General features: G+C 41.8%; 1 protein-coding gene across 4 annotated transcripts in view; it reads right to left on the reverse strand.

The window, feature by feature from the left end:
• The window catches only part of ccnyl1 (cyclin Y-like 1), a 141,934-nt gene that overhangs the window by 69,617 nt on the left and 59,859 nt on the right, over window positions 1-12,458 (reverse strand). For all 4 annotated transcript variants that reach the window (XM_069933887.1, XM_069933888.1, XM_069933891.1 and 1 more), the window contains 2 exons: window positions 10,335-10,409; window positions 4,906-4,940 (listed from right to left, as the gene is read on the reverse strand). In XM_069933887.1, the coding sequence (XP_069789988.1) occupies window positions 4,906-4,940; window positions 10,335-10,409 (110 nt within the window). The remainder of the gene's footprint in view (window positions 1-4,905; window positions 4,941-10,334; window positions 10,410-12,458) is intronic.

Consider the following 12,458-nt stretch of genomic DNA (forward strand, 5'->3'; position numbering starts at 1 on the left):
ATCTTCTTTGTCTTGGTACCAAAGAATTTTAATTAATAAAGATCATGGATTTTGAGTTGGAAGCAGGTTAGGTTGTGTGCTCTTTCAATCTCTATGGGCCTATCAAAATGTTCAGCTCCCAACATTTCAGAAAACCATTCCAGGAGGAAACCAGTCAAATCTTGCTTTTCTACACCTTCTTTGAGATCCACAATCTTAATATTGTTTCTCTTACTACAATTTTTCAATATATCCACCTTTTGCTGCAACTTTTTGTTCTCTATAGTTAAAGCAGTAGTAGTGTCTTCTACTATAGTTCCTCTATCTTCAACTCATTGCCTATCTTCTTGCATTCTTTTCATTGAGCCTTCCAGTTTATTTAATTTTTTCTTCCTTTTATTAAAAGCCTCCAACACTATTTATTTCTCCCTCTTCATTTGCCCATAATTCAATGTTTGATTCATCTTTAGCCTTAGTCTCTAGTTTCTACAATTCTTGCTTCTTTATCACTTCCTGCTGCTGATCTCCTCCTTGATCTTCAGTCTCTTCACTGTTCAATGTCTGTGAGCCCAAGTCTTCTTCTGATGGCATTGCTGAAGGCCTCCCTTGTTCGCGCATGCCACCTCCAGGTTTTTCTTCTTGGACGCCATCTCCCCATCGCTGCCAGACAGCGATGTCAAAAGAAGCCCCTTTGTAAGGATCGCTCACCTGGGGAGCAGCTGGGACGCTAGCTCCCTGCTTCTCACCCAATGGTAGGCCTTGCTTCTCATCTTGTCTTCTCGTCTCGGTAAGGCAGCAGCAGCTTTTTCTTTTTTAGGAGACATGTTTTAAAATGTTGTGCATGTATTTAAATGTGTTTCAAATAACTTTTAATCAATCAAAACATTACTTAATCTAACTTTTTTTATATAAACAGTTTTCCCAGGAGGGTTAGGTTGCACGTCCTAACCCTAGAGCATCATGTGACATTGTGGGGACCATTCTTGAATTACTTTCATAATCTCTAGACATAATAATATTTTTCAAAATTTTTATATTTGTCATTTTAGTCATGATCCATGTACATATTTTCTTTAGACATACACCTTGCACTAGGGAATAGGGTTTAGAATCATGGTGTACGTGGAATTTATTTTCCCGTTTTGTAACAATTTTGAATTATGGTCATGTGCTCTAGAGCTTGATGAGTTAGCAGATTTGTCATTTGTTACTATTATTATGTATTCTATAATTGTTTTGTATATGCATACTTTTTTTTGTAATTAATAAATATTTAAAAAGGAATAAGTATAGGAGAGTTGGGATGTTATGCAAGACATTGGTGAGGCCAAATCTGGAGTATTGTGTGCAGTTCTGGTCACCAAATGACAGGAACGATATCAATAAAATTGAAAGGGTGAAGAGAAGATGTTTCCGGGTCTTCAGGGAAAGATTAAACAGGTTAGGATTTTATTCCTTGCAGCGTAAAAGAATGAGGGGAAATTTGTTAGGGGTTTACAAAATTATGAGGGGTATAGACAGTAAATGCGAGTAGGTTCTTTCCACCTGGATTAGGAGAGATAAAAATGAGAGGACATGGCTTCAGGGTGAAAGGGGAAAGTTTGGGGGAACTTCCTCTCAGAGAGCAGTGGGACAGTGGAACAAGCTGCCATCTGACATGGTAAATGTGGGCTCACTCTTGTTTTAAGAATAAATTGGATGGGAGAGGTCTGGAGGGTTATGGACTGGGCCAGAGGGACTTACGGAATAATATTTCAGCACAGACTAGAAGGCGCAAATGGCCTGTTTTCTGTACTGCAAAGTTCTATTCTCTCGGTGGATCAGGACAGAGTTGAGGGCCAAGGCCATTGCCTCATCTGTGAACCGGTTTGGACAGAAGGAAAACTGGAACAGATTCAATGTCACTGGAAGATGAGATTGATGCGTTCTTTTTCTAGTCAATCGAAGCATTTCATGATGGTAGAGGTCAGTGTCACTGGGCAGTTGTCATTTAGTCCAGTCACCAACGTTCTTTTTGACCTTACTCCTGTAGAATGCCCAAAATGTTTTATGGCCAATAAAGGGTATGGATTAAATTCAATGAAAAAATATAACCCATTACCTACTGATAAAGAAGCAGGCTCAAAATGACTAACAAGCTTTTATATCATATTTCCATAAGAACAAAAATCTCCTTTAAAAAAGTGAGTGATGCAATAGGTTGGTTACTGCAATGTTGTATCAGGGATGTGTTTTACGATTGGAATCTTCTCCCTCTGTTTATTAACAAGATTGTATGTTTAATAATTCTTCACGTCCTCAAGCAAAACATCTTTGCAGGAGCTGGACCCAGCAGTTGTCATCTAGTTTTCCCAGCTTCATTCAGAATAATAAATGTTTGGTAATGCAGCCACTATACTCAGCTTTCAAAGGACTGGGACTGGGACCCAGAAATCACATCGCTGCATAGATGAATGCCCAAGATCTTTTAGAACTCTTTTCGTGGATATGCCAATCCACTTTGAAATAAATGAGTTAAAACTTTAAAACAGAGCAAAAAATATTATGAATTTTTAGCTAATATCCTACAACATAATTTCTAGAGCCTTATACCTTACAAGATCAGTCATCCTCAACTTAAAGACCTTCCATTTTCAATGTTCCCCACACACATCAAGTTTTTTTACTCTCCAACTCTCAATGAGCAGGTTGAACACCAGGTGGCACCAAAGGCTTTTCTAACCCTCTCCTGAGTACCTCCAGCATCGTGCTCATTGCACCCCACCTTAGAAATATTTTGAATCTCTCTCCTCCCACCCCACCCAATTCCCCCCCCCCACCCCACCCAATTCCCCCCCCCACCCCACCCAAACACTGGATGGTACAAAAAAAAAACAGATATGGATACTCTACGAACCACAGAGAATCAGGAATGTTAAATTCAAATCACACAAATCAATCAGTCATACATAAAAATAATTTGATAATTATGTCCCAGTTCTAAGGAAGTGTCTGTTACGTGCTCCCATTTTATGGTTCGTTTTATTTGTGTGGGACCGTCCCTTTAAGGGAACAGATGTGGCAGGGCTCTGCAAGATTTGGAGTGTCTGTAAAACTGTCTGCAGCACTTGAAGTGACTGTGAAACTAGCAGCAGGCTTTGAACATCATGTTCCTTTTACTTGATACATTTGCAGAGTCAACACAGAAGCCCTGGAGCGGCCAGAAACAGAGATCATGTGCCCAGCTTATTGAAGAAGCAGTGCACAGCTTTGCTCAGAGGCCATTTTAAGAAGGCAATTCTTTGAAAATGCTGTGATGCTTGGCCTCACTGTGTAGTTATAGATGATATGTCAGATTTCCTCCTGTAGTTATTGAGGAATGAGTATGCTGGCAACCTGTCTGATTTCCTGCTGCAGAGGGATGAGCTTGTAGACAAGCTGTCTGATTCCCTGCTATAAAGGAATGAGAAAAGCCACTCTGTGACCAAAAGAGGAAGCTCACTTTTTTGGGTTGACCCATGAAAAGGGTTTTGAAAGCTTTGTGAGACTCACTTGCTTTGAGTCTCCCACACCAAAGAAGATGGCACTCATGTAAAAAGAAAATTTCACTGGAAGCACCTCAACAAGGGTTGTGATTTATAATCATTCTGTCACCCCTGGTCTCTCTCACCCACTTCATGAACTGCTAATTTCACTGAAAGCCCGTGTTCCAATTTCACTGAAAGTCAGCGTGCCTCATCTACTGGAAAACCTGTATGAGGCATCAATTTCAAGCCTACATGTGATCAATGAATTTCAGAAACTGAACTTTGAGAATTGGGCCTTGAGCTGTAGTGGCTTGGGGGAGGGGTGGGGGGTTATTCCACACATACACACATCAGTAGGTAAGCTTAGTTAAGTTGGTTAAGTGTAGATAAGTTAGTTAAATTAGATAAAATGTTATTAATAATTGAATATATTATTTTAAATATTTGTTTGGTAGGTAACAGGGTCCTTGACCCGAAATGTTAACTGTTTCTCTTCCCACAGAAACAGCTTAATCGGCTGTGCATTTTAACATTTTTAAATTTCATTTTAGATTTTCAATGTTTGCAGTTCTTTTTATTGATAGCAACAGCAGCTGACAGACATCAGGCAATGACATTTTTATCACAACTGTGCAAGGAAAAAGAAATGCCAAGTTCTACCTCAATAAAAAAGAATATTGAAATTGCACAAGAGGATTGACTTAATATTTTCCAAAGAGACAGCTCAATTTTGAGCTTTTCACTAAGGGTCAACTAAAATGAAAATGACAATACATTAAAACCTCTGGCACCTATGGGGATTGGTAGATGCTTAAGACTTTCTTTTACAATGCCTAACTAATACACCTGCACTAAGAATAAACAGTTTAAAAGACAAAAAATATTATACTGTACTTAACACTGAACAAACAAGCCACATTCTTTGAAAACATTTAACCGTCGCTGCATCTGCAGGTTCCTCCCCTTCCACGGAGCCACCCGAAAGACGAATAATAACATTATAGATAATTAACCCCCTCCTCCCTCAAGTTTACAGATTAATGCCTCTAACTGAGGTAATTATTACTAAGCAGGGATAAGGAGTCACCCCAATGGCGAGCGACATCCTGGGCAACACCATTCTACTCAAACACAACTTTATTCAAACAGCTGCTACAAGCAAACAATGACCAAGGCACTCTGCTGTCTGCATATTTGCTCCCATCTTCACCAAAGGTTTATGTGGTACCTCGGAGAACCATTACTTTTACAATTATAAACTTGTGTACTTTTGAGGTAATTTTTAAAATGTACTTGATTTTTTTTTCCCAATTCCTTGAAGCTGCCTGTTGCATGAATTCTGGATACCAAGGGCTTTGCAAGTCTTAAGTTTTAATGAAAGAAAAAATGCCTGAAATTGCATAGCAAGAATTGCACTTACATGGTTTATGTGGTTACTCTTCCTCTTCTCCCTCACTGTTGAAGAAAAGAAATTGAAGTTAAGACATCAAAAACTCAAATCATAGATGATGTCAGAGCAGCAAATAGAGTACGCTCGTACAGCAAATTTAGCGCCTCTCACATCTTCAATTTATCATGAGACTTTACAACAAGATGAATAGTTTTAGGGATAATTTATGTTTTATACACAGACTTGACAGGCAAATTTGATAAAGCAAATTTCTGGAAACAATAACAGGGAAACAAATTAATTCATCAGTTGGTGTCTGGTACCAGCAAGACCACAGGGAAGTGCTGTTTCTCAGAAAAATTGCAGATATTGACATTGCAGAAGGCTTCAACCCACTGCATCTACATCCATCATTAGGATCACTAATCCTCTTCCGGGCTCTCAACTTGTGGACTTCTTTAGGTAATCATTTAAGTGCTTCTTGAAATGTGATGAGGATTTCAGCATCAACTCTACTTTGAGGGAATGAGTTCCAGATGCCCATGGGATGGTGAGATGGATTTTTGCCATGCATCTCCCTACTGCAACTTCCAGAGGGTGTCCAAAGGACTTGAGGTGAGCCACTAACTATCTGGACCAGAGGAGAGTACTACCACTGGGATCAATTGACAGTGATTTCAAGTGACACAAGTTGAATTAGCTTTTAGGTTAGGACAGGACATTTGCAAAGATTTAGTGACACTGCATAGGCTATAGATCAAACTGAACATTTCACATGAAAGCTTGACAGCTACATTCTGCACGTAACATACATAGATTGAATGTGGATGGGTAGAGAGACAAAAGGATGCTGATAGAAAGATAGTTATTGAAATCAATCCTGCGTACTCTGACAGAAATAAAGCAAAAATATCTCAATATGACCTTACTGCAGATCAGGTGGAACTATTATACTTAAAGGAAGAAGTGAAGATCCTCTGGAATGAATACAAATGGTCCCCAACATACACCCGAGTTCCATTCTGACTGGCCGGTCGGATCTCGAAATGGACATACGTCAGACTTATGTTACTCCGGGCTGACATTCTTAAACTGGCAACCACAGCCCAGCCCACCCGTCACTGGCAAAACCCATTGTCCACCACCACCTGGCCCGCGCTCACTTCCCCACCTCGAACACCAGATCCGTCACCGCCTTAGTGTCCAGGTCGCAGCGGAGTCTTGGCGCTCTCCTGGCCCATGGTTGCCGCCATGTTGGTCCATAAAAATAAACAGCCCCAAGATCCCTGGGACCTGATGCATCATTTTTATATTTACATATTTTTTTTAAAAGTATAGTATTTTGTTTACTCAGTCATATGTATGGATGGTCCTAAGTCATATAGGTTGTAAGTAAGGGACCACCTTGTAATAGAAGATTCCAATGATGAGGCTTTTTATGCTCTAAGATTAGATTTAGAGAAGCTGGGAGTTCCCTCCTTGGAAAGATACAGTATATGGTAAAGTGTACCGGCACCACCTACGGCTCCTAGAACGCTTCCACCAGCGTTGTCTCCGCTCCATCCTCAACATCCATTGGAGCGCTCACACCCCTAACGTCGAGGTACTCGAGATGGCAGAGGTCGACAGCATCGAGTCCACGCTGCTGAAGATCCAGCTGCGCTGGATGGGTCACGTCTCCAGAATGGAGGACCATCGCCTTCCCAAGATCGTATTATATGGCGAGCTCTCCACTGGCCACCGTGACAGAGGTGCACCAAAGAAAAGGTACAAGGACTGCCTAAAGAAATCTCTTGGTGCCTGCCACATTGACCACCGCCAGTGGGCTGATAACGCCTCAAACCGTGCATCTTGGCGCCTCACAGTTTGGCGGGCAGCAGCCTCCTTTGAAGAAGACCGCAGAGCCCACCTCACTGACAAAAGGCAAAGGAGGAAAAACCCAACACCCAACCCCAACCAACCAATTTTCCCTTGCAACCGCTGCAATCGTGTCTGCCTGTCCCGCATCGGACTGGTCAGCCACAAACGAGCCTGCAGCTGACGTGGACTTTTTACCCCCTCCATAAATCTTCGTCCGCGAAGCCAAGCCAAAGAAAGAAAAGAAGATTACTGGATGACTGCCATGACCAGATGGCAAGGCTTTGGGCACTTAAACTTTTCATTTTCAAGTTCAAGTTCAATGTCATCTAATTGCACAAGTTCTTTTTCTTTGGCTTGGCTTCGCGGACGAAGATTTATGGAGGGGGTAAAAAGTCCACGTCAGCTGCAGGCTCGTTTGTGGCTGACCAGTCCGATGCGGGACAGGCAGACACGATTGCAGCGGTTGCAAGGGAAAATTGGTTGGTTGGGGTTGGGTGTTGGGTTTTTCCTCCTTTGCCTTTTGTCAGTGAGGTGGGCTCTGCGGTCTTCTTCAAAGGAGGCTGCTGCCCGCCAAACTGTGAGGCGCCAAGATGCACGGTTTGAGGCGTTATCAGCCCACTGGCGGTGGTCAATGTGGCAGGCACCAAGAGATTTCTTTAGGCAGTCCTTGTACCTTTTCTTTGGTGCACCTCTGTCACGGTGGCCAGTGGAGAGCTCGCCATATAATACGATCTTGGGAAGGCGATGGTCCTCCATTCTGGAGACGTGACCCATCCAGCGCAGCTGGATCTTCAGCAGCGTGGACTCGATGCTGTCGACCTCTGCCATCTCGAGTACCTCGACGTTAGGGGTGTGAGCGCTCCAATGGATGTTGAGGATGGAGCGGAGACAACGCTGGTGGAAGCGTTCTAGGAGCCGTAGGTGGTGCCGGTAGAGGACCCATGATTCGGAGCCGAACAGGAGTGTGGGTATGACAACGGCTCTGTATACGCTAATCTTTGTGAGGTTTTTCAGTTGGTTGTTTTTCCAGACTCTTTTGTGTAGTCTTCCAAAGGCGCTATTTGCCTTGGCGAGTCTGTTGTCTATCTCATTGTCGATCCTTGCATCTGATGAAATGGTGCAGCCGAGATAGGTAAACTGGTTGACCGTTTTGAGTTTTGTGTGCCCGATGGAGATGTGGGGGGGCTGGTAGTCATGGTGGGGAGCTGGCTGATGGAGGACCTCAGTTTTCTTCAGGCTGACTTCCAGGCCAAACATTTTGGCAGTTTCCGCAAAGCAGGACGTCAAGCGCTGAAGAGCTGGCTCTGAATGGGCAAGTACAAACTGATGAAACAGCGCTCTCTAATCCTCGGTGCAAAACACGCAGACACAGAGCCAGACATAGCACACATATAGACAAACAATAGACAAACAATATATATTCAGGACAGCATTCATACAAATAAATAGATGTGGTTTTGTAAATATGAGAGTCTTGGATGGTTAGTGTGAGCAGTTCCTTTGGTTGTTCACCATTCTCACTGCCCGAGCAGCACCTTTTGCAGCAAAAAGTACGAGGGAACAAAATACTTATAAACTAGAAATCACCATCTTCAACGATGGTGAAACAGAATCAATGCTTCAAAGGAAAATTGCACCAGGAATAACATACAGGGCTCTGGGGAAGAATGGGATGATTGGATTCCTCCATTAGAGACAAACAACTTCCTGGTATGCCTTAATTATTCAATTATTTGATTGTGCCTGTAAGCACTAAAACAGTTGGATTCAGGCACTCATTTACTGATCAATGTAAACAATGAGAAGCTGGAGAGAGTCGGCATGTCAGACATTAATCATGGAGAGATAGTCAGTCAAGGTTTCAGTTTGAGACCCTTCTCTTGAATTCACCGCTGGTCAAACAATCTTTATGGAAGAAAGCAGAATTTAGTTGAAAATATCAATATATTTACCATATAGACTTGGGTAAAAGCGATCTCATGTAAAAGTTGACTCCCTATTTTTGTCCAAAATCTGGAATTTTCTATACATCTTGTTAAGAACAGAAGGATGATTAGAATGAAGGTGGGGCTTCTAAAGGATAAAGGAGGGAACATGTGCCTGGTGGCGGAGGAGGTTGGGCAGGTCATAAGTGAATACTTGGGTCAGTATTCACAAAAGGTTCTTGATCACACTGAGGTTGAAATTGAACAGGCCTATGTGCTGGACAATGTGGAGATTAAAGAAGAGGAAGTGTTGGCTCTTTCTTAAAAACATCAAGATTGATAAGTTCCTGGGGCTGTGGGAAGAGAGAGAAGATAGCTGGGGCATTAGCTATGATCTTTGAATCCTCTTTGGCCACAGGAGAGGTGCCAGTGGATTGGAGAATGGCAAATGTAGTCCCCTTGTTTAAAAAAAAGTAATTATGTCAGTGGTGTGCAAACTAATGGAGAGGATTCTAGAAGATGCCATTTTGAGGAATCTGACACTATGTGACTGATATTAATAATATATTAAGCCCCTTTATGTGGTATTTCGACAGTACAGGCTTGTGCGCCAGAATGGCCTGTAACTGTGCTGTACCTTTAAATTGAATTAATCACCAAATGATGGATGGTGCCATCACTGAGCTGCACAACTGCTCATTTGAGGAGGTGAAACATGGGCTTGGTGGTGTGACACATGAGTGCAGTTCTGGAGGTGCTATGATTTTGGAGGTGACAGCTTTTGGCTGAGACTTTGAGATTCAAATCTGTACTCAGTGATCCCGAAGCACTATTTCACAGTGACAGACTGGAAGTCTCCACAATATCTTGACTCATTTTTACCCATACAACTAAAACAGATCATCTGCAGGTTTGTGCAGCCTTAGCTTGTGAAGATTGTCAATTAAATTACAAAAATAGTTAAGTGGCTCTGGAGCATGTTGGGATGTCCTGCGGGAATGCAAAGTACTGCTGAAATGGAAGTTTGCCTCTTGGGTGTTTCAGTTGGCTACTTCAACTTCATCCGAGGAAAAAACATGGATATCTTGAATTTTCAAACATGCAAACATGATCAAAAAAGACCCCTATGCTCTGTTCCCTCACTAATCTGATTCAAAGATGAAAGGATTTTAAGTTCTCTCAAAGTAGTTGAGTTACTAAAATGTCAATGTGAAGAGACTGGTTTTTTTTAACCTTCAGAGTTGCTGGTTACATGACCCCACCTGTCCTGGTCATTCCTTATGGGTGACATACAGCTCTAAAGGCAAATAAAGAAAACCAACCTTCACGTATTATTTCAGCAATTAACAGGGATCAAAGAGCACATCAGTTCTGTCTCCTTCGCCATCAATTTTTGGAGAGTTCATCATTTAAAAGAAAAGCGCTTCATGGAATGAAGAACCACAATTGCAATTCAAGTTAAATGCCTAGAATAGTTCTACTCATTACAAAAAAAAATGTAATTTGACACCTTATTGAAATGCGATAACCATTCTAAGAGGGAATTTATATTTATCATGTTTTTGTGCTGATCTTGAAGCACTCAGAATGTGAACACAGAGGCTGGTTATTTTGAGATGTAATAAAGAGCAGCGTACAGAAACCACACTGCTAATCTGTCCGAACTTTACTCACCATCAGGCTGTGATTTGCTTAAGAAGATTGTGCTGGCCCTTGGGTGATCAGAAGGGTTTGATTCAAAGTTCATATCTATATAAAAACAGGAAAGCAGTAAAATTGAGATCAACAAAAATCAAAACTACATTGGAGTCTATATAACTAAAGAAAAACACAAAAGCAGAAGCAGTGCGAAGATTTTTCCAAATGTGGGAGAGACCACAACTCAATCCCCACATTACAGCTGTTTGGGTTACTGAAATTCATAAATCACGAGCCACACAAGCCAGGTAGAAAAACAATTGTTCTCATAGAATTTACATGGAAAAACAAATAATTTGGGAAGCTAAATCTTTATCATGAGTATAGTTAGAATACACAATTACCACATATTTCAGTGTACGAGTTGAAACCCTAAAAAAGCACTAAAAAAATCAGGGGTTGACTTATATACCAGATACAAAAATTACACTTTAAACTCAACTTAAAGATGGCCTGAAGCACCTCTCTACCACAGGTACTGCTGCTCCCCGACTCATCCCCACTGCTGCCATATCCCACCCAAGGTCGCTGCTCCTGCCCGGGAGGCTGAGGTCACTGCTCCTACCAGGGAGACTACACGCTGCCTTGGTTCCCGCACCGAGCACACTTGGGCAGCGAGGCGACTTCTTCAATGCTGAAGACTGGACCAGCAGCGTTTGTCCAAAAAGAAAGGTTTTTGTTCAACTGTTATTATAATCACTTGCTTACTTAATTTTGGGGGGGGGGGGGGGGGGGGGCGGGGGTCTACTTACGCCAGATACATGATAAAACCATGAAAAGGAGGCTGAAAATGGGGACCACTTATCTGATGCTTGACTTGTAAGCCGAAATATACAGTAATTATTACATGGTTTACTTGAAGCCCATATGTAACAGGAATTTAAGGAAAAGCTGAACAGGTACTTGAGTGAGAAAGGAATAGAGGATATGTTAAGGCACAATGAAATAGGCGAAAGGAAAGGTATTGCATAAACATCAGTTATAGGTTGTACAAGTCAAGTTCTGACTTATTCAAATCAACGTAAATAGAAAATGTTCACAATTATTGTTCACAATTATTTCTGCTATTAACCACTGCTCTCAAAATACATTTATATAATGAGTATTATTTGACTACATAATCACAGCTGTACTCATCCTTGCGCTCCAATGGAAAATTGTTCCGGCAACTCCTCTATGACCTGAGCTGGTTGGTGATTTTGATTTCCTTTCCCCCACCCCTTCTTTCTGATGCTAATGCAGAATGTAATGCCCCAATTAGTCACAAACATACAAAGTAGGAGCAGGTGTAGACCTTGGCTTTAAATAAGATCATAGCTAATATGATTTGTAACCTCAATTCTGCATTCCTGCTGTAATCTTTCAGCCCCTAGATGATCATGTCCATCTCTTCCTTAAGCATGTTCAAGGACTCTGTCTTGACTACTCTTTGAGCAACAGTACTCTAAAAATTTGTGACTCTCAAAAAGAAGCATTTGTCTGATCTATTCCTGAAATTTGCAAACATTTGTAAAACGTTCCCTCGTTCTAGATTCTAAAGAGGAAGCATCTGCTCCACATTCATCCCAAACCACTTAATCTTACAAGTCTTAGCATGTTTTGTCCAGGAAAGACCCTCTGAGATGGTGACTTAAATTTGCTCACCCTCTCCACCTCTGATTCCCCAATGATCACTTAATTGCCAACTTCTGGCTTTCCAGAAGTCAACAAACAGCTCCTTAGTTTTGGTGAAATTGAGTGCGAGGTTGTTACTGTTAAACCATTCAGCCCAGTTTTCAATCTCCATCCTGTGTATTGACTAGCGAGGGCTAGTAAATAGTAGAGGGAAGGAGCTAGTACATGAGAAACTGGTCAGGCAGGTACTATTGTGCCCAATGCTGCCCAGGGAGATACTGTGGTATCGTCAGCAAATTTGTGGATGATGTTATTGTCATACCGAGCCGCACATTCGTAGGTGAAAAGTGAGTAGAGCAGGGGGCGAGGAACAAAGCCCTGTGATGCTCTGGTACTAATGGAGATTGTGGAGGAGAAGTTCTTCTCAACCTTCACTGATTGTGGTCAGGAGGTGAGGAAATCCAGGATCCAATTACACAGTGGAGT

This window comes from Narcine bancroftii, chromosome 4 (genome assembly GCF_036971445.1).
Source record: "Narcine bancroftii isolate sNarBan1 chromosome 4, sNarBan1.hap1, whole genome shotgun sequence".
Classification (NCBI taxonomy): domain Eukaryota; kingdom Metazoa; phylum Chordata; class Chondrichthyes; order Torpediniformes; family Narcinidae; genus Narcine; species Narcine bancroftii.